Genomic DNA, 19,788 nt, shown 5'->3' on the forward strand with positions numbered 1-19,788 from the left:
AGGCAACCCAAGAGGCTGCCCCTCAGAAGGGCTCAGGGGTCACAGCAGACCTGGAGGATGGGAGGGAGCCCACGCCAACTCGGCCCCTATCCCACCTTGTTCTCTGCAGTTGCCTGGCCCCTTGCCCTCTGAGTGCCCCTAGGTCCCCTGCACATAGCTCCCCCCACAGGTCCAGGGATCAAAGGACACTCTGGCAGCATGTAGGGGAACGACCAGCCACAGCCACAGCTGACTCAGCACTTCCTGCAGCCAGGCACTGTTCTAGCAGCCTTAATTGAGTTAACTAAATCTGCTTCCAACAGGCCTGGGGATGCTTTTATCATGCCCATTTACAGCTGAGGAAACTGAGGTTAGGTAATTTGTCCAAAATCCCTCATCTTATAAGTAGCAGAGCTGGGATTTGAACACATGCTGTCTGTGTCAGTATCTGTGTTTTTAACCATTTTAACCATTTAATGTTTTAAACATTCCCATGTAAATACTCCAGTCAGGCTGGGCAGCTGCTGGCTAAAGCCTGTTGGGATTTGGTTAGATATTCCAAACTATCACTTAAAATGAACATATGAAAGAAGCATATGAAATATATATGGACCTAGGGTCCTGAAGAAGTCCTACTAGGAGCTGGAGGCTGCACCCGTAGGAGCCAGGGCCTCAGGGGGCAGTTCCTGTGCCTCCACCCTCAGCTTGATTGCCCAGCTGGGGGTTTGCAGCCTCTGACAGAGGCAGAGACAGCCACTGCCCAGAAGCTGTGATTTCAGGGGGCAGGAATAGCAGCCCACTGGCTCCTCACACAGACCCCTGGAATTATCCCTCCGGGGCTCCTTTCCTTGGCTTCCCCTTGGGGCCCAGTTAAAATGCGATGTCACAGGATGGGGAGAGATGAACCTACACTTTCAGGAGCCACTGGCCCTTCGGGTGGAGGTCGATGGGCCTGCACCTACTCCTTTCCAGAGGGTTTCTACTTTTTCTCTGCTAGCATATGTCCAGTTCCCACTCCAAATGATGCCCATGAGGGCCCAGATCAATAACACAAATGCTGAGCTCCAGGGCTGCCCTAGGCCCAGGGAACACAGAGGCCTCGGCAGCAGGCTATGGAAAGTGGCGGCTAATGGAATTTCAGAAACCAGCCCATGGTCTGGAGTATCCTTGGCTTCTCAAGGGGGAGCCATGGGCTGCCAGCTGGCTGGTCACCCTGAGCAAGGCCCTGCCCAATTGGGGCCTCATTTTCCCCTCCTACAGAGCAGAAATGGGGTGAACCTTGAAGATCTCTTAGATTCCATCTCATTCTAAGTTATGCATGATGACTCTGGGTCCCTCCAAGTCCCCAGCTGTCCCTCAGGGGCCTCTTGAGCAGCCTCAGAATTCCTATTTCAAGTTGTTTCTCCCACAAAACTCCAAGTATCTGGGGATGAGGTGTTAGCCTAGAGGAAAGGGGCTGGGGGAAGCTCCGTAGGCAGCTGCAGGGCCACGAGGAGGAGCCATTGGGCAAAGTTGGCAGGACAGTAGTTCTGCCACAGCCCCAAGCTGCCCAGTGGTCAGGGACCACAGGCACTGAAAATGACCACAAACAAGATGTCCTGAGAGCCAGGAAACTCGAGGCCAGACTGCAGGGCTTGGTGGCGCAGCTCTGACAGGGGTCTCCTCTCTGCTCCCAGGTGTCAGAACCTGCTAGGTTGGGCCTCAATCAGCCCTAAGCTTGGTGTCCACCGCCAGCAGTGGTTGGTGTAAGGACTCAGGAGGCCCGAGGGGAGCAGGCGCCCCCAGCCAGGCCTCAAGCACAGGCAGTCACCATCTCAGCAGCTGCAGCTGTTGGTCCGCCATCCTTCTGCTGACTTGGCAACTCTCTGTCATTGTTTCTGTGGCTCCTGCCACTTCTAATCACTAATCCATTCCCTCTTCGTGGCTTCTGCTGCCTCAGAACTTCTGCTTTCTGCCTTCTTGCTGTTTCTCTGCTCCCAGCAGTCAACACTCTCTGTACATCTCACAGTGAGGTGCAGAGCTTTCAGGCAAGGCCATGCTACAGCCCACCAATTAGCTGCCCCATCCCCAGGCATCCTCATCAACTCCATTAAGTCATTGCTGAGTGGGAGGGACACTGGGTCACTCTGCTCAGAAGAGCATGGGTATGGCAGGCAGCTGGTGGCTATCCTGGAAGGTCTGGGGGCTGGCAGAACCCTGGTATGGCCCAGGAGGTCCCAGCTAACACTAGGAGGGGACCAGACCCTGCCTCTGAACCTCCCATTGTCCCGGAGGCCAGAGCTCCAGCCTTACTGGAGACTTCTGGGGGAATGACTCTCCAAGAGACCGAGGGCAGCTGAGTCCCTGGTCAGGCCCTGGGAACATGAACGTGACATGGCCTGGCCCGCCAGGAGCTTGGAGTCTAGTGGGAGCGATCAGATCCAGATACACAAACCTCAACAAAAGGTAATGATGCAGCAGGCCCTCAGGGAGCTTGGAGTTTGTATCAGGGCTCCCTGTGGTCAAAAGAGGGGACAAAAGAGGAAGGCTTCTAGAGAGGGACACAGGGGCCGGCAGAGATGAGAGGTGCGATGTGCAGAGAAAGGGAGGGCATGCCAGTGGAAAGAGAGTAAGTTCAGAAAAGCAAGTTGGAGCCAGATCACAGAGACAGCTGGACTCCAGGACTTGGGGTTTGTCTTTTCCCTGGGGCCATGGGAACTGAAGGGTAAGGAGCAAGAGGTTCAGCCATGGAGCTCTGAACCTCAGGGTGATGGGTCTGGTTTTGTGCACTGGCTGCCTGGAGAAGGAAGGGGGGCTGCGATCCAGGAGGCCAGACCAGAGGCCATGTCTGTGGCGCAGGTAAGAGGCAACAATGCTAAGATGCTGTTTGCTTTAAGCATGACTCCACACCCTGTCACCATCGCCCCCACCCAGGGAGTCCTGGGGCCTATTTGCCAAAACACAGGTTCCACTTCCTCCGGGGCCTCCGTGTCCCCTAGCCACCAGAGGTGAAGTCCTAACCCTGTGGACAATACCCACTGAACCCCCTTGGAACAGGCAGATCCAGGGCTGTTACTCCACCCATGCCCCAGCTTCCCGGAGGAGCCAGCCACCTCCGCTCTTCCCGTCCCCCGCTACAGGTCGCTGACCCCACTTGGAAAACACCAGGCTCACTTATATAAGGAGCGCTGCTGGGCCTGTGTGCTCAGCAATGGCACCTGCTCAGTGGCCCTGCCTCATCTTGGCCCTGCTCTCCTGCTTGGCGGCCTCTGGCTTCCCGAGAAGCCCCTCCCGGCCGCTCGGAGTAAGTCAGCTGGCGCTTCACTGTCTGGGCCTGTCACATGGGCAGAGGCACCAGGCTAGGCGGTCCTCTCTGTGGGTTGAGGAGGAGGCAGGAGGGCTGGGTGTTGGAAGAACTGGACTCCAGACCTGCCGTCTAACCCTGGGCAAGGCCCTTAATTCTCCCTGGGCCTCTCTTTCCCCCACCTGTCAAATGAGTGATGCCCCATGACCTGCTCACCTCACTAAGGGACTGTGAAGGTCCGTGTCTGAGACAGGGCAGAGGCTGGAGGGGCTGAGCTGTGCGTTGAGGGGGGTGCAGTAGTGGGGGGTGTTCTGGGAGGAGGCCTCAGGGGAGAGGCAGAGTGGGTTGGGGTATGTGGGTGGGCAGAGAGTGCTGGGCTTTGTTCTCCCTGTCCTGCTCCCCTGGGTAACCTGGAGATCTGCCCTCTCTGGACCTCAGTTTCCCCATCTATTCAGAGCCCTTCCTACTCTGACCTGTGACTCTGGGTGGGTCCTGTGTCCCGAGGCCCCTCAAGGTGTGTGTGTGGGGAAATCACCCTGAACCCTGGCCTCAGCCCAGAGCCTGCTCCCAGGCCATGGCGGCCTTGGCCTTGGCCTGACCCTGCGTTTATCTTTGTTTTTGCAGAAACGGAGCCTCCCGGAAGGGGTGAGAACTTTCACCAGGGATAGGGAGGAGTGGGGCAGGGCAGGATGGAGCCGGTTGCCCAATAGCTGAAGGGGTGGGCCATAATGACAGGTCCCTCAAGCTGGCAAACAGCTCACGGCCCCCTGCACTGGCAGACCCCCATGCGACTCAAGACGCCCAGGAAAGAGCGCCACAGAACCATCCCCCTCAGGCCTCTCTGGATGCAGTGCAGGACTGCCCTTCCACAAGTCCTTCCTTCCACACTCACTGAGCACTAGCCAGTACCAGGCCCCGTGCCCAGGACTGGGGACACACTGGGAAGTGGCCCCAACACCCTCATGAAGCATCTTTATACCCATGTTTAACCGAGATGTCTCCCTAGAGCCTCCTTCAGTCCACCACCTCCATGGGAAAGAGGGTGTTAGGGGCACAAAGGCCCTCCCCACACACTTCCCTCAGCACAGGATGTAAGTGCCTGTTTGGGAGACAGAATCAGGCAGTTACCAAAGGACACAGGAGGCAGCTGGGGTGGGGTGGTATGTGAACGTGATTTCTCTTTTTTGTGTGTGAAGAAGATCAGCCCTGAGCTAACATCCATGCCAATCCTCCTCTTTTTGCTGAGGAAGACTGGCCCTGGGCTAGCATCCGTGCCCATGTTCCTCTACTTTATATGGGATGCCACCACAGCATGGCCTGACAAGCGGTGCGTCGGTGCATGCCCGGGATCCAAATCCAGGCTGCCAGCAGTGGAGCGCGCGAACTTAACCACTACGCCACCGGGCTGGCCCCAGTGAATGTGATTTCTTTTGAAGCAGAGGTGAAAGATGAGCGGGAAGAGCTAGGGCAGGTGTTGCCAGGGCAGAGACCTGGCATGGTGGGAGCATGGATGAGCAGAGGAGGCAGGACCTGCCTGGAGGATCTTGGAGCCATGGGGAAGAGGGTGATGGAGAGCATGGGAGCACTTTAAGCAGGCAAGGGACAGGGTCAGATTTGGGTTTTTACAAGATCTCACTGGCTACAGCTGCATGTAAACAGATTACAAGGTTAAAGAGGCAGAGCAGAGCCCCCTCCCCTCTCCCTGTACTCCTCCTTGCCCCCTCTCCCTCCTCTTAGCACCAACATAACTCAATACCACCCAATATGAAGTTCCTTTTCATGGTGCAAAACTCCCTTCCCTAAGAGGCTTCTTGCCGCTGAGCAATGAGGTAGGCTGAGCTAAGGGAACAGGGGGAGACAAAGGCTGAATCAGACAAGGCTCCTGCCCTCCAGGGAGCCCCTAATCTCTGAAGGGGAGAGAAGTGCTCAGAAAGGCCAGAGCATGCCAGACAGCAGCAGGACTGCCCAGGCGCCCACCATCAGAACAACGGTGGCCAACTGAGTGTGGGGATGGGGGACGCCACCCAGGCTTCTAACTTGGGTGACTGGGACAACGGAGGGGCCACTTAACCAGGCAGGGGCTTTGGAATCTGCAAAGGGAACTTGGAAGGGGAGTGGCCAGTTTGAAGACCTTGTTTCCCGGTGACCCAGGCTGGCTGGTCACCACCACTGATCACTGCCCCCTCTCCCGCAGGTGGTCGACGGCATCGAGGTCTACAGTACCAAGATCAGCTGCAAGGTGACCTCCCGCTTTGCTCACAATGTTGTTACCACGAGGGCCGTCAACCGTGCAGACACCGCCAAGGAGGTTTCCTTTGACGTGGAACTGCCCAAGACAGCCTTCATCACCAACTTCACCTTGTGGGTGTCACCACAGCTGCTGGCTCTGCGCTCAGGAGGGGAGTCTGGCCCAGCGTGAGCCCCCCAACTCTCTTTCCCTGCAGGACCATCGACGGCGTTACCTACCCTGGGAATGTCAAGGAGAAGGAAGTTGCCAAGAAGCAGTATGAAAAGGCAGTATCCCAGGGCAAGACAGCCGGCTTGGTCAAGTAAGTGTGGACTCCTAGACCTTGGGGAGAACGTCGGGGCTGCAAGGGCCCTCAGAGATGCAAACAATAACAACAGCAGCTATTATTATTATTGTTATAGCAAAATGTGCCCGTAATTCTTACATTATCCCATTTTTTTTAAGTTGAGGCAACTGAAGCTCAGAGTGGGTAGAGGTCTCCCTCAAGGGGTTGGCCCAGGAACTGAAGGCCCAGGAAGGGCGGGCTCATGCCGTTTGCGGGGCAATCATCGTCTCACACCCCCATTCAGGGCTTCTGGGAGGAAACTGGAGAAATTCACAGTCTCAGTCAACGTGGCTGCAGGCAGCAAGGTCAGCTTTGAGCTAACCTACGAGGAGCTGCTGAAGAGGCACAAGGGCAAGTACGAGATGTACCTCAAGGTCCAGCCCAAGCAACTGATCAAGCACTTTGAGGTAATCAACCGCTCCTGCATCCCCTGACAAAACTGCTGGGGTTGGGGGTGCAGGGAAGGGCCCCTGGGGCAGAGCCTAGAGCAAGGTCAAGAACGCAGAAGTCCAAGCCCCACCACTTGGTTAAGGAAGCTTGAGGGAATTACAATGGTTCTGGCCACAGCAACTGGCCCGAGGGGAGAAGGCTAGGCCAGACCTGGCAGATCCAGGTTGGGTGCTGGTTCCTGGAGGCAACATCACGAAGTGTCTCTGTAGTGCTTGGAACTGGTTACCTGGGCATTTTACCTACATCAGAGCTGAAAGCCAAAGGAAACGCTTTAGTGGTGGAATTTGGGGCACCATACAGCAGGCGATGGAAGAGCTTTGGGGTCAGAGTACCCATCTACAAGCCCTTGTGGTCATTCTCTTGGTGGGAGACCCCAGGCTTGGCCATCACAGAGTTGTCCTAGAGGCTGTCCCTGCATCATCACTGCCCCATCTCCTTCCCCTCTGCCTTGTTCTGGAGGCTGGCCTCTGCGCTGTCACTGAGTGACATCTCCCTACCTTTGGCTGTTTCAGATCGAGGCAGACATCTTCGAGCCCCAGGGCATCAGCATGCTGGACGCTGAAGCCTCGTTCATAACCAATGACCTCCTGGGCAGCGCCCTCACCAAGTCCTTCTCAGGGAAAAAGGTGGTGGAGATGAGACCTGGGGGGCAGGGGCAGGAACATTGACCCTAGCAGGACAAGTCTGAATCCCAGGGCTTGGCTGATGCAAGGGAGTGTATGCGTGAAGGGGTGTGGGGATAAATCTGCAGCCATCACCTTCCTCCCTGGCCACGGTCAGGAGTGAGGAAACTGGAGGCAGGGGGCTGCTTGCTGACGGTGACCTGACAGAGGAACTGGAGTCTCAACTGCACAAGGGGGAATAGGGAACCATTTATAAAGCCCAGTCCCATTCTATCTTGGGAAGTGGGCAAGGCAGGTTACTGTCCCTGTGTTACAGACAAGAAGACTGAGGCAGAGAGAGTCATTTAGATCTACTGACTCCACATTGAGGGGTGAAAGATAAAAGGGAATTTTATTCTTGGTGCTGGTGGTTGGTTCTGGTCCCCTAGGCCCCCAGCTATTGCAGGGGCCTTGCTGGTCGTAGGCAGTGAGCGAATAAATGTCCACATAAACAGCAAAATTCAGTCATTTGGCACTTCCAGGGCGAAGCCTAGGAGCACACACTTAGGGGGCTGCTGGTTCTGCAGGGCAGTGCCCCTGCCCTGGCCCATCCCCCTTCTCTGCTCTGCTCCCTTCCCCGCTCCCTCCTCTTGGCACCAATACATGCAATACCACCCAACATGAAGTTCCTATTCATGATGCAAAACTCCCCTCCTTAAGTGGCTTCTTGGAGCTGAACTCCAGCGTAGGCTGAGCTAAGGGACTCATGGGGCCCAGGGAACAGAGGGAGCAAAAGGCTGAATCAGACAAGGCCCCTACCCTCCAGGGTGCCCCTGATCTCTGAGGGGGAGAGAAGTGCTCAGAAAGGCCAGAGCATGCCAGATGGTGGCAGGACTGCCCAGGGGCCCACCCACAGGCTCCTCCCTGTGAGGACTGCACCTCTGCTCTACAGGAGACACTCGGGCTGAAGTCTGCAGTGGGAAGGCCCTTGCCAAGCTGAACAAGGCCCTTCATCTCCCTCCCTCAGGGCCATGTGTCCTTCAAGCCCAGCTTGGACCAACAGCGTTCATGCCCAACCTGTACAGACTCCCTCCTCAAAGGGGATTTCACCATCACCTATGACGTGAACAGAGAGTCTCCAGCCAACGTACAGGTACCCACTGATGGGTGGGCGATTCCCCATCATGGTGGAGTGAGCACTGGTGTGGAGAGGGGCTGCAGCTGCATCTTGTACTGGCACCTTCAATCCTCAGCCCAAGGTCAAGTTTCCTGCAGGGCCTGGGGATGGCAGGCAGTCCAGAGCCTTTGTGTGGCAACCCTCGGAGAGTGGGAAAGGCTGTCTTTCTCTTGGGCTGGTAAATGGCTGGCTTCTATTGGCAAGAGTAGCCAACATGAGGTTGCTAAACGGACACCGGTCTTCAGTCTCTCTCTCCCCTCTCCAGATAGTCAATGGCTACTTTGTGCATTTCTTTGCACCTCAAGGCCTTCCAGTGGTGTCTAAGAATGTCGTCTTCGTGATTGATGTCAGCGGTTCCATGCACGGTCAGAAAATAAAGCAGGTACTCTCCTTGGGGCAAGTGGGAGTGAGGGGTGGGAGAGAGAGGTCTTTTTTTTAAGTGGACAAAGCTGATATTTCCAGTGAAAAAGGAGGAACAGGAACAGGATTTAAAAAAGGCACAAAGCATCTGCCCCTTTTTGTCGCAGGCGGCACGGGCCCCATGGCCAACCCATGCTTGGAAGACTTCTGGCTGTCTGCTTCTCCCTCTCCCAGCTTCCTATCTGCTTGTCTTTTTATTTCCCAGACAAAGGATGCCCTCCTCAAAATCCTGGAGGATATGAAAGAGGATGACTACCTGAATTTCATCCTGTTCAGTGGGGATGTGACCACTTGGAAAGGCAATTTAGTTCAAGCCACTCCTGAGAGCATCCAGCAGGCCAGAGAGTTCGTGATGAACATGAACGCTGGAGGAAGTAAGAACAGAGTGGAGAGCAGACACCTCCTACTCCTCCTCTCTCTGCCTGAGCAGCTGTTTCCCTCTTGCCTTGGGGCAAAGACTCAGCTGCTCCAGGCCCTGCAGACCCTAGCTGGGGTAGAGGTGGGAGTGGGGGGTCCTCAGGCTTGATATGGGGGTGTCTTCTCTGTGGTCTAGGGAAACCCATCCTTTCTGTTTCTAACTCATGATCCTGGTGCCCCACAAGGCCCAGCAATCTAAGGCTACAGAGAACCCTTCTCCTTGGCCACGTCTTAGGGAAAATCACAAGTGACATCTGTACTGCTCTCTGTCCTCCCAGTGAGGGGGTTGGGGGTCCGTCTGACTTTTTCCAAATTGCTATTACAATTACTGTGAGCTTCTATCCTTCTGGCAGCCCCAAGAGACCAATCTTTTTATCTCCTTTTGAAAGAATAATCATTCGTTCTTCACTCACTGATTCATTAAGTCAATATTTACTGGGTACCACCATGTGCTGGTGGGCAGAGTCCTTGGGCACATGAGCAGGGCCTGCTGTCCCCATCTCCTCCACCCTGGCTCCCTGAGGAGACCCTCCCACAGTGCTGTCTGTCTGTGTGCCAGTGACCAACATCAATGACGGGCTGCTGAGGGGCATCAGCATGCTGAACACGGCCCGGGAGGTGAACGCAGTCCCTGAGAGAAGCACTTCCATCGTCATCATGCTGACTGACGGAGATGCCAATGCTGGTGAGGCAGGCGGGTGTGGCTCTGAGTCCTGGCTCTGCAGCTGGCTCGCTGTGAGACCTTGGGCAGCTCTCCCCAGGGACCCCCATGGTCTGTGAGCCCCTCAAGGGCAAGGCCCCACCTCCCCCAGCCAGGGCTCCTCACCCTCTGCCCCAAGAAGGGCTCATGGCCATAACTACACCAGCTGTTCAGGTGCAGGAGTCAGATGTCTCCAGACAGAGCTGGTCCAGACAGTTGCCGGGGCTGTGGCTGGATTGGGAACACCCCCTTCTCCTTCAGGTGAAAGCAGACCCAAAAAAATCCAAGAGAATGTGCGGAATGCAATTAGGGGCAAGTTCCCCTTATATAACCTGGGCTTTGGCAACAATCTGAATTACAACTTCCTGGAGAGTATGGCTCTGGAGAACCATGGGCTTGCCCGGCGCATTTATGAGGATTCCGATGCCAATTTGCAGTTGCAGGTATGCCTTGTCTTGCACACCTCCGGGAATGAGGAGCTCACTACTTCCTCAGGAAGTTGTTCTACCGTGTGACAATTTCAGTTATTAGAAAGAACTTCCTCTTGGGTTGAAATCAACCTCTAGTTACCTCTTACCCTTCAGTAACGGTTCTAGTTTTGTACTTGGGCCTCTTCTGTAGGATTGCCAAATCAAATATAGGACATCCAGTTAAATATGAATTTCTGATAAACAAGAGATAATTTTTTAATGTAAGCATGACCCAAATATTACTTAGGACACTGTATTAGTTTGCTAGGGCTGTGTAACAAAGTACCACAAACTGAGTGGCTTAAACAACAGAAATTCACTGTCTCATAGTTCTGGAAGCTAGAGGTTCACAATCAAGGAGTTAGCAAGGTTGGTTCCTTCTGAGGGCTGTGAGGGAAGGATCTGTTCCAGGCCTCTATCCTTGGCTTGGCTTGTAGACAGCCTTCTCCCTGTCTCTTCACATCATCTTTCCTGTGTGTGTGTCTGTCTCTGGGTCCTAATTTCTCCTTTTCATAAGGACACCAGTCATATTGGATTGGGGGCCACCCCAAAGACCCAAAGATTTTAACTTGATTACCTCTGTAAGACCCTAACCTCAAATAAAGGTCACATCTTGAGGTCCTGGAGGTAAGGAATTTAACTTATGTATTTTGGGGGTACACAATTCAAGCCTTAACAGACACACTTTCACTAAAAATTAATTTGTTGTTTACCTGATATTCAAATTTAACTGCATGTCCTATATTTTCATTCTCTGAATCTGGCAGCCCCATTCCTCCCATCGCAGGTGAGATGACGGTGTTTCCACCCCGGCAGTGGCCCCCCATGCCTTCATCCTGTCTGTCCCTCGGTCCTCAGATCACCTTCTCTAGTTGGCTTCTCCTCTCCTCCTTCTTACTTTCATTCCAGCAAACATTTCTTGAGTACTTTCTATGTACCAAGAGCTTTGCTCTTATCTTTCCTATTCTTCCCAGTCTCTACATCGGGCGGAAGGGGGAGGGAGGGCCCCCACAACTGAAGGGCACAGTCAGGGACATGTGGAAGTGGAGATCAGTCCCCAGGATCGGCCCAGTCTGGGGACTCAACACCTGCAGAGGCATCAGTGGGAGCCTGCCCACCCCATCCTCTCCATGTTCGCCCTGGTGGCCTGAGATGACCAGGTCCCCTCACTGGACTCCAGGGCTTCTATGAGGAGGTGGCCAACCCGCTGCTGACGGGTGTGGAGGTGGAGTACCCTGAGAACACCATCCTGGACCTCACCCAGAACACCTACCAGCACTTCTATGATGGCTCAGAGATCGTGGTGGCCGGGCGCCTGGTGGACAAGGACTTGAACAGCTTTAAGGCGGATGTGAAGGGCCACGGGGTGAGCTGTGCCAGGCCTGGATGTGTGCTGGGGATAGGGGATCGGCTCCAATGGGGCTCTGGCCTCCTGGCTGATGGTCCAACAGTGGCGGCCCCAGAACTGGGCCCACCTGGCTCCAGGCCTCCAGCCCTCAAGCCTCTCTCCTCCTCCCACCCCTGCCCCAGGCCGTCAATGATCTGACCTTCACAGAGGAGGTGGACATGAAGGAGATGGAAAAAGCCCTGCGGGAGAGGGAATACATTTTTGGGAACTACATCGAGCGGCTCTGGGCCTACCTCACCATTGAGCAGCTGCTGGAGAAACGGTGACCTGGCCTACCTCTCACATGGCCGGGCCCCAGCACTGCCCCAGCACCTGCTTGTGCCTGGCTCTGTGCTGGCTATGCTCTGGGGGAGCCCAAGGGGAGGAAGACTCGGCCACACGCCGGGAAGTGCACTCCAATGCGCACTCCCAGCTGCCCTGCCCTCTTCTTGGCCTAGCCCCAGCCCCACGGAATGCTTTTCCTGGGGCAGAGCCCAGCCCAGCATCCGGGGCTTAAGCTGCAGCCTGGAAGCACCTCGAGGGCAGGGGCAGGCCTTAGCACCCCATACTCCAAACCCAGCACGGGCCTGCAGTGATGGTGAGGCTGAACACAACTGAAGGTTGAGACCCCAGCCCTCAGCCCCTAGAGGGCAGAGCTTGAGCCCTTTTGAGAGGGCCATGTCAGCCTTCTTTTAGGTGGGATTAGCCTGAAAAGCCCCTGGCAAAGGGCCTGGCATGTGCCGAGCACTCAGCAGACACTACCATGAGGGATTGCTGTAGTGGCCATTTCAAGCCCCTTATAGTTTATAGGTGGAGAAACTGAGGTCCAGAGAGGCAACGTGGTCTGCCCATCCATCCCAGGGAGCTGGTAAATCAGTCTTTTCTGAGCACCACTGGGCACCACCATGAGGAAAGGGAGTCCCGGGCTGCCTCCGGGGCTCCTGGCCTGGTGCTGGGAGTCAGAGCTGGGGAAGGCGGGCAGGGAGCTGTTCTCTGGGCTGACCCTCCCACCCTGCCCCTCCCCACAGCAAGAACGCCCATGGCGAGGAGAAGAAGAACCTCACGGCCCAGGCCCTGGACCTGTCCCTCAAGTACCACTTTGTGACTCCACTGACCTCCATGGTGGTGACCAAGCCCGAGGACAGTGAGGAGCAGACGGCCATCGCTGACAAGCCTGGAGAAGGTGGGCATGGAGAGGGGAGGCTGGAATTTGGAGGCCTTCCTGCAGGACCCCAGGCCTTGGATGCCCTGAAGAGGAGTGGGCCGGGCAGGGGAGACCCAGACCTGCTGAAGAGGGACAGGTCTAGGGGGCATCTAAGGAAAATTGGCCAAGTGCTGAGGAGCGTGTTGTGGAGGGAGTGAAGCCATCAGCGTGGACAGTGGGCTGTGGGGGTGAATAGGAGCCTCTGAGTCTCTAAAGGGATGTAAGTAAAGTGGCACCCTACCCAGGGTCATTTTAAGGTAAGGGACTTAGGCTGCAGCATGGAAGTGCTCAGTAAGACAAGAAGTAGTACTTCCAGCCTAAAAGTTAGGCCTGGAGCATGTGCCTGGGGATTGTGAGAAGAATAGGCCCTAAGAGCTGGAGGCTGGGACCAGGCCTGCTCAACCAGACAGGACGGGAGTCCTGAGTGTCCTTGCAACTGGGTGCAGGGAGTGGGGGTTGGCATTGGGAGGCACAGGAGACAAAGAGCTGGTCCAGGCCAGGCCTCTGGCCTCCAGGAGCAGCTGGTTCCTGGGGACACTAGTTCCAGCACAGCTGGCTGCTGGGAGGCCCACACCCTGGTGCTGGTTGGACAGGCAGCAAGTTGGTCACATTGGCCCCAACACCGGGAGTCTGTGGCTTCTAACACATTTCTCCTCTTCCTCCTTCGCAGGGCCTACGGATGCAGAAGGTGAGCTTCAGCCAGCAGCTGGGTGGGTGTCCCAGGAGGGAGACAGAGAGAACCAGGAAGGTCTTGCCAAGCACGCTGGGGATGCCCAGCCCAGGGAGAGGCCCTCTGACACCTGGGCTCAGGTCTCAGCTCTGCTGCCAACTCATGAGCAACCTTGGGCTGGGCTCTGCCCCTCTCTGAGCCTCATCAAGTCTTCGTCAGTTGATTGGGGTGGCTTTCCCTGACCTAGAGGGACAATCAGTATGAGAGTATTCCGTGACCCGCAAAAAATAGCCATTTCTCGCATCAGGCACTGACACTCTGTTGATCCCACAGCAACCCTCTAAGGGAGTCCCCTTATGGTTCCCATGTTATAGTACGGAAACTGAGGCACTGAGAGGTTAAGTCTATTTGCTTGAGGACTCGGTCAGCAGGTGGCCAAGCTGGGACTTCAGCCCAGGCAGCCTGGTTCCAGCACCCGTGCCGGATTCACGGCATTCTGTGCCTCTCTCAACGTAAAATTGGAACCTCATTCCCCACAAGCTCCCCACCACCAGGTGGGGCCTCCCCAGCCCCCACCTGCCTGCCCCACCTCCATCGATCCGTGCTGTTCAATCCAAGCGGCACATTTGGACAGGGTCGTTGCTTTGCCCTCAGAACAGCCCCGGCAAGTGTACAGTCACAGTGTGCGCATGCGCATGCACAAGCATGCGTGTGGGTGGGCGTTTTACTACCAAGGACAATAGGTAGCTGTGAGCCCCACCCCACCCCAGCAGGGGGCAGGAGTTCAGGGATAGGAGATGGTGTCTGCTGTGAGCATTACTCGTGACATAGAAGCTGACCATCTAATGGCTTGCATTTTACCCACATCAAAATGCCATGCCCCTGGCATTAAAATTACACCCCGATTACCACCAGACCTAGAAGGGAGTTCCGTGGGCATGCCCCACTTACAAAGCCTAAACTTAGGGGTCACATTCCCACCCTCTATCTGTCAGTGTCGGTGCCCCATTGGGGACCCGTAGCCCCAAGACAGGCAGAGGGCATGGGGTTGGGAGAGAGGGAACCTCTAGAGCCTGCTCATGACTGCCCTTTGGCTTCTTTTTTCAGTGATCCCCTCCATGGCCTACCTGAGTGAGTCTATGCTGGCTGCCGCAGCCCCCTCCCCACTGCCCAGAGTGTGGCCCTGCGCCATTCCCCTCTGGAGTCTTTCCTGAATCAGCTCTCTGGGACAGGCACATGGTCAGGATCCTGAGGAGATGAGGGAGGCTGAGAGCATTAGGGAGCAGAAAGGGGAGGGGCATGAACTGAACTCTGGGCGGGGGGCCTGGCGCCTCCCCAGGCCTGCTTTGTTTAGCTCAGCACTCTCTCTCTGCGTCCACAGCCCGCTACCAGCCTCAGCCTCCTCAAACACCCTGCCACCATGGTGAGTTCCCTGGCTCCTCCTGGGGCAAGGCTCAGGGCCCAGGGCCCAGCACCTCCTGCCTGCCTAGGAGTCAACCCCACAGGGGTCAGGAGGTGCGGGGAGGTTCCCCAAAGCAGTGAGAGGTCCCAGGAGCCAGCTGCTTCTCTGATGTGCCCTCAGTGGACGGGGACCCCCACTTCCTCATCCAAATCCCAGAGAAAGGCGATGCCATCTGCTTCAACATCGATGGAGACCCGGGCACAGTGCTGCGCCTCATCCAGGACCCCGTCACAGGTAGTGGCTGCAGGCTGGAGCTGGGGCCGGGGGCTCTTCCTGGGAAGGCCTGGAGCCCCCCAGAGTAGGCACATGGACCAGCTCCTCACTCTGCCCATCCTGTACTCATCTTTATACGCAGATTATATCCTGGAGGAGGCTGTCCAGAGCTACAGTCTCACCAAGTTCCCCAGGACCCAGTGGTGTTGGGAGATGGTTAGAGCTAAGGGTGGCCTGGGCCTAGGGGCGGGACCCAATCTGTGTCTGGGGAGTAGTTTTTTCTCTGAACAACACTCCCTGGACCAGGCAAAGGGCAGATCTATAATGTGGGCCTCAGCCACCAGAATGACTCAAGAGTGTCTAGGAATGAGCAGGGTTGGCTCTGAAGTTCTGGTCTCTCCCTGGGACTTCCACTCTGTTACCACTCAGCAAGTCTGGCTGAAGGGGAAGGCGTGTCCCTAAAGGCTAGCCTGTATTCAGAAGTTCTTGCTGATCTCTTGCTGTCCTGTCACTCCGGCAGGGCTCACAGTTAACGGGCAGGTCATTGGTGACAAGAGCCCTGACTCCAAGACCAGAAAGACTTACTTTGGCAAACTGGGCATCGCCAATGCTCAGATGGACTTCCGGATTGAGGTGAGGCCAGACAAGATCACCCTGTGGAATGGGGCTGCACAGAGCACTTTCAGCTGGCTGGACACAGTCACAGTCGCACAGGATGGGTAAGGCCCCATGACTGGGTCTCTGAGGGGCTCTGTGGTCTGAGGTCAAAGGATGCCTGAGAGATTTGGACAAATCCCAGGACAGAAGATCCATAGGGATCGTACGGGAGACCAGTGGCCTCAGAGTTCAGTCCATGCCCCAGGGGAGGGTGACCATGGTGGCCCCGAACCAATCCCTATAGGGCCCCTGTCAGAGCCAGAATTGGTAGCTGGACAGTTCATAGGGCTGAGCACGCAGGGAAGGGCTTTGTAGATGGAAGCTTTAGGTGTACCTGGCAATCTGATAATAAGAATAATCCCCCTTTGCATCTTCTCTGGCTGAATTTGTTAGTTCTCAAACTCCTCAGCCTCTCCTATGTCTTCAGATCACCCAGGATCTAGTGGGCAGGGCAGGAGTGTTCCTCTTGCAGAGGCTCAGAGAGGGGGCAGAACCTGCCCAAGATCACACAGGAGGCCAAAGCCTGAGCTGGAGCTCAATCCCAAGCCTCCAGACTCCCCGGACAGACCCCTCTCCTGCTTACAGAGGAGCAGAGATCCACTCAGTGGAGGGCATAGTCAACACGCATGAGGCATCTTCTCTCCAACACCCCTGAGATGGTTTCCAGAGACTGTGTGGTCTGAGGTGCCATGTACAGGGAAACCCTGCCGAGATACCCTTGATTCAGATGCCTGGTGTCATGGCCACTGGGCCCCACTTGCTGACCTCCTCTTCTCTCCTAGGCTGTCTGTGAGGATCAACAGGAAGAAGAACATGGTGGTCTCCTTTGGAGACGGGGTTACCTTTGTGGTCGTCCTGCACCAGGTGTGGAAGAAACATCCCATCCACCAGGACTTTCTGGGCTTCTATGTGGTGGACAGTCACCGGATGTCAGCACAGACACATGGACTACTGGGTACAGAATGTTTAAGCTTCGGGTTGTTCAGGCAACATGGTGGAGGGGGAAAGCCATGTGAAAGGCCATCCTAGTCACCCCAGACCCAGCACACAACACACCACTCAGCCTTTGCATCAACCCTAGAAGGCCAATGGCCATGTTACCCATGGCGATGGCAATGGCTGACAGTGCAAATGTTTTTATTCCCAGGACAATTCTTCCACCCCTTTGAGTTTAAAGTGTCTGACGTCCACCCAGGCTCTGATCCCACAAAGCCAGATGCCACAATGGTGGTGAAGAACCATCGGCTCACAGTCACCAGGTGAGGGAACTCCTCTGACACCCTGCCCAGTAACCTGAGGGGAAGAAAGAGCCCTCTCCACCCATGCACATCAGCCTGGCAGGCTCTTGTCTTCGGTGCGGTACCCTCATTTCCCTCTGGGGTCTTGGCCCCCTCCAAGCCCCTCCTAGTCAGGAAAAGGCCAAATTTGGCCCCCTGGAAGGAGTAATCATGTAACCTCATTCTCAACCAAAGAGTTCTAGACTCCTAGAATTGGCAACTTCACACCTTTTTTCAACCTTAGGTGCATGAGCGTAGCAGCCATCTGGCCCACCTGTGTATCACGGCCTCTCTCTCCTTTCTCCCAGGGGCTCCCAGAAAGACTACAGGAAAGATGTCAGCAGCGGCACAAAGGTTGCCTGCTGGTTTGTCCACAACAATGGGCAAGGGCTGATTGACGGTGTCCCTAGCGACTACATTGTCCCCGACCTGTTCTGAGTAGAAACATCAGCTCCTACTGAGACGGCTGGCCCAGCTCGCCTGGCATCTGGAACAGGGGCACAGTGCGGGGCCTGAAGGAGGGCTGCAATAATAAAGCCTGATGTGGAAACCAGACTGCCCAGCCTCTGCATGCCTCTATGAGCCCCTGCTGCAGGGAACAGGGAGCTGGCGCAAAGGAGGGGCGGGCTGCTAGGAAGGCAACTTCCTGGGCCTCTCCACTGATGCAGCTGAAAGACAGGGTTGATTGGGGTGGCACTTTGAGGAATCAAATGTATGATGGTTGGGGAAGAGAAAAATGAAGAATTGACTCTGGAGCAAAGAAGCTCTGAGAAGTCAGGAAGGGCTGAGTGCATTTCAGAGGGCAGGAGGGTCATAAGAAAAATCAGGGGTCATGGCTCAGGAACTTCTATCAGGACCTTCAAGCCTGAAGATCCTTCTATGACAGACAAGCAGCGAGTGTTCCAGGACAGACACAGCCTGCAGCTAATTGTGGATGTCACTCATCCCTCTATCCCTCCAGTCATCTAGCCATCCATTTGCCCACTCATCCACCCACCCATCCCATATCCATATATCTACCAACCATCCATCCATTCAGCAGATAAACCCAACATCCTGGGCCAGGATCTGGGGGCATACAGCCGAGTAACCCAGTTCCTATTTGCATGAGTGCCCCAAATTTCCCTTCAGCTGGGCTGAGGATCCCTGGTATCCCCTCCAGTCACATCTCATGGTGACCACCCACTCCACCTCCACAATAAGTCCTGAGTAGGGTGAAGGGTCAGCCAGAGGTTCCTGGAGAAGGGGTTCTGAGAGCTCTCAGCCTGGACAACCCTCTCTCACCTGGACAACTGCAATTGCCCCTTCCTGGGTCTCCCTGCTTCCAGAGAGAGATTTTGCAGAGCAAAACTGATCATCACCCCCTGCCTAAACACTATAAATGACATCTCCTACCCATTGCCCTTGGGACAGAGACAAAAGTCCTTCCTATGGCCTCTCCAACTTCATCCACCCCATACACCAGGTGCTTCCCCTGCCTTTCTGGGGTCCAGATATACAGACCACTTCCAGTTCTACAGACATAACCCCTCCTGCCCCGGATCCTTTGGCTGTCCTGCTCTCTCTGCCTCAGGGTCTAGGACATGTTGGGCAGAGGGTACCCCATTGAAGGAAGAGGTGGGTGCCTTTACTTGATGGCAGAGCATGGGACACAAGAAGCCTGGAGGAGGTTGGAGTCAGATTGGGAAAGGTCACGAATGCCAGTGGGGGTGCGGATGGGATCTGGCCGTGGGTCACGAGGACATTCTCCTACTTCCCACTCCAGGGGCCCCTCTGCCTGAGCCAGGCTGGGGTTTCCCAGGGCCCACACTGGCCTGGGGGTCTGGAGAAGGTATTGGGGAGGGCAGTCCTGGAGGAAATGTCCACCATCAGGGGAGACACCCAGCTGGCTACGAGAGGCTACTGGTGAACTGGTGGCTGTTACTGCTCTAGGGAGAGGGCCACATGAGATGCCCCAGAGCAAATGTGGCAGGGGTCCAGGCTGGGCTGGCAAAAAGGGCCCAGGCCCGGGACAGGACACCCCAAAGTGGATAAGCTCTGTCACCCATTCAGTCTCGGGTTGGCTGAGGAGCTGTGGAGCTTTAAACCAGTCATCTTGACATCCGTTTTCATGTCTGTAAAATGGGGAGAAAGATCCTGCCAGACGGAGGATGTGAAGAGGCATTGTCGTCACGGTTTCTGGTCCTCCTGAGGTGCCTGTCTTTGTCCTGCTGCTCCAGTGAGCAGCCAAGCCCAGCGGGTTGGGAGAAAGGCAGGAGGAGCCAAGATTCTCCCCTTTCCCCGCAACACACAGTCAGGGAGGCCCTCCACGCAGGCAAAAACTAGGCAGACCCTGCCCTCTCCCCACATCATCCTGGCTGTGCCTGTCTCTGCCTACAGCCTCGGATGGCTCCCCTGGTTCTCAGGATGGAAGCCGTGCTCCACGGCGAGGGGCATACAGCCAGTGCTGGCTTGATCCTGCTTCTCCACCTCTCCAGCATCCCCTTCCACTCCACCCCACAGCACTGATTTCCTTCACCTTCCCTGAACTCTATGCTAGGTTCAGTGTCCCAGCTCTAGGCTGGTGTTCTTGCCCTCCTTTTCCACTGGGCTAACTTCTATTTATTCTTCAAAACTCAACTCCAACCATGCCACTTCCAGGAAGCCTTCCCTGATATTCCCCAGGCTGGGCAAGATGTCTCCCTCTGGGCTTTTTGTGGCACCTGGTCATTTTCTGGGTGGCAGCTGTCACAGTAGGCACTGTGTCTGTCACGATGCCCAACACACCTGCAGCACTTGGGCCCAGGCCTGGCCCACGTAGGTGCTGGAAAGCACTCGGTGAACAAAACAGTGAAGGGCATGGACCTA

The 19,788-nt window shown here is 55.7% G+C and overlaps 1 protein-coding gene across 6 annotated transcripts; it reads left to right on the forward strand.

Moving 5' to 3' along the window:
- Nucleotides 1-3,169: 3,169 nt before the first annotated feature.
- ITIH3 (inter-alpha-trypsin inhibitor heavy chain 3) lies at nucleotides 3,170-17,486 on the forward strand. Of its 6 annotated transcripts, none has more exons than XM_058549738.1 (22): nucleotides 3,170-3,262; nucleotides 3,887-3,907; nucleotides 5,457-5,623; nucleotides 5,707-5,811; nucleotides 6,080-6,242; nucleotides 6,798-6,911; nucleotides 7,915-8,040; nucleotides 8,330-8,446; nucleotides 8,690-8,858; nucleotides 9,461-9,586; nucleotides 9,863-10,044; nucleotides 11,252-11,437; nucleotides 11,602-11,741; nucleotides 12,487-12,641; nucleotides 13,149-13,157; nucleotides 14,440-14,463; nucleotides 14,714-14,755; nucleotides 14,915-15,028; nucleotides 15,528-15,726; nucleotides 16,447-16,619; nucleotides 16,812-16,923; nucleotides 17,250-17,486. In XM_058549738.1, exons 1-22 carry the CDS (start codon nucleotides 3,170-3,172, stop codon nucleotides 17,377-17,379), a joined length of 2,667 nt encoding a protein of 888 aa, XP_058405721.1. In that variant the 3' UTR covers nucleotides 17,380-17,486. The 6 variants fall into 6 exon arrangements, with proteins under 6 accessions (XP_058405721.1, XP_058405718.1, XP_058405730.1 ...); XM_058549735.1 differs by lacking the exon at nucleotides 13,149-13,157 and adding an exon at nucleotides 13,333-13,350; XM_058549747.1 differs by lacking the exons at nucleotides 13,149-13,157; nucleotides 14,440-14,463 and adding an exon at nucleotides 14,130-14,132.
- The last annotated feature ends 2,302 nt before the right edge of the window (nucleotides 17,487-19,788 follow it).

The sequence above is a fragment of the Diceros bicornis genome, chromosome 2, assembly GCF_020826845.1.
Source record: "Diceros bicornis minor isolate mBicDic1 chromosome 2, mDicBic1.mat.cur, whole genome shotgun sequence".
In the NCBI taxonomy this organism is placed as follows: domain Eukaryota; kingdom Metazoa; phylum Chordata; class Mammalia; order Perissodactyla; family Rhinocerotidae; genus Diceros; species Diceros bicornis.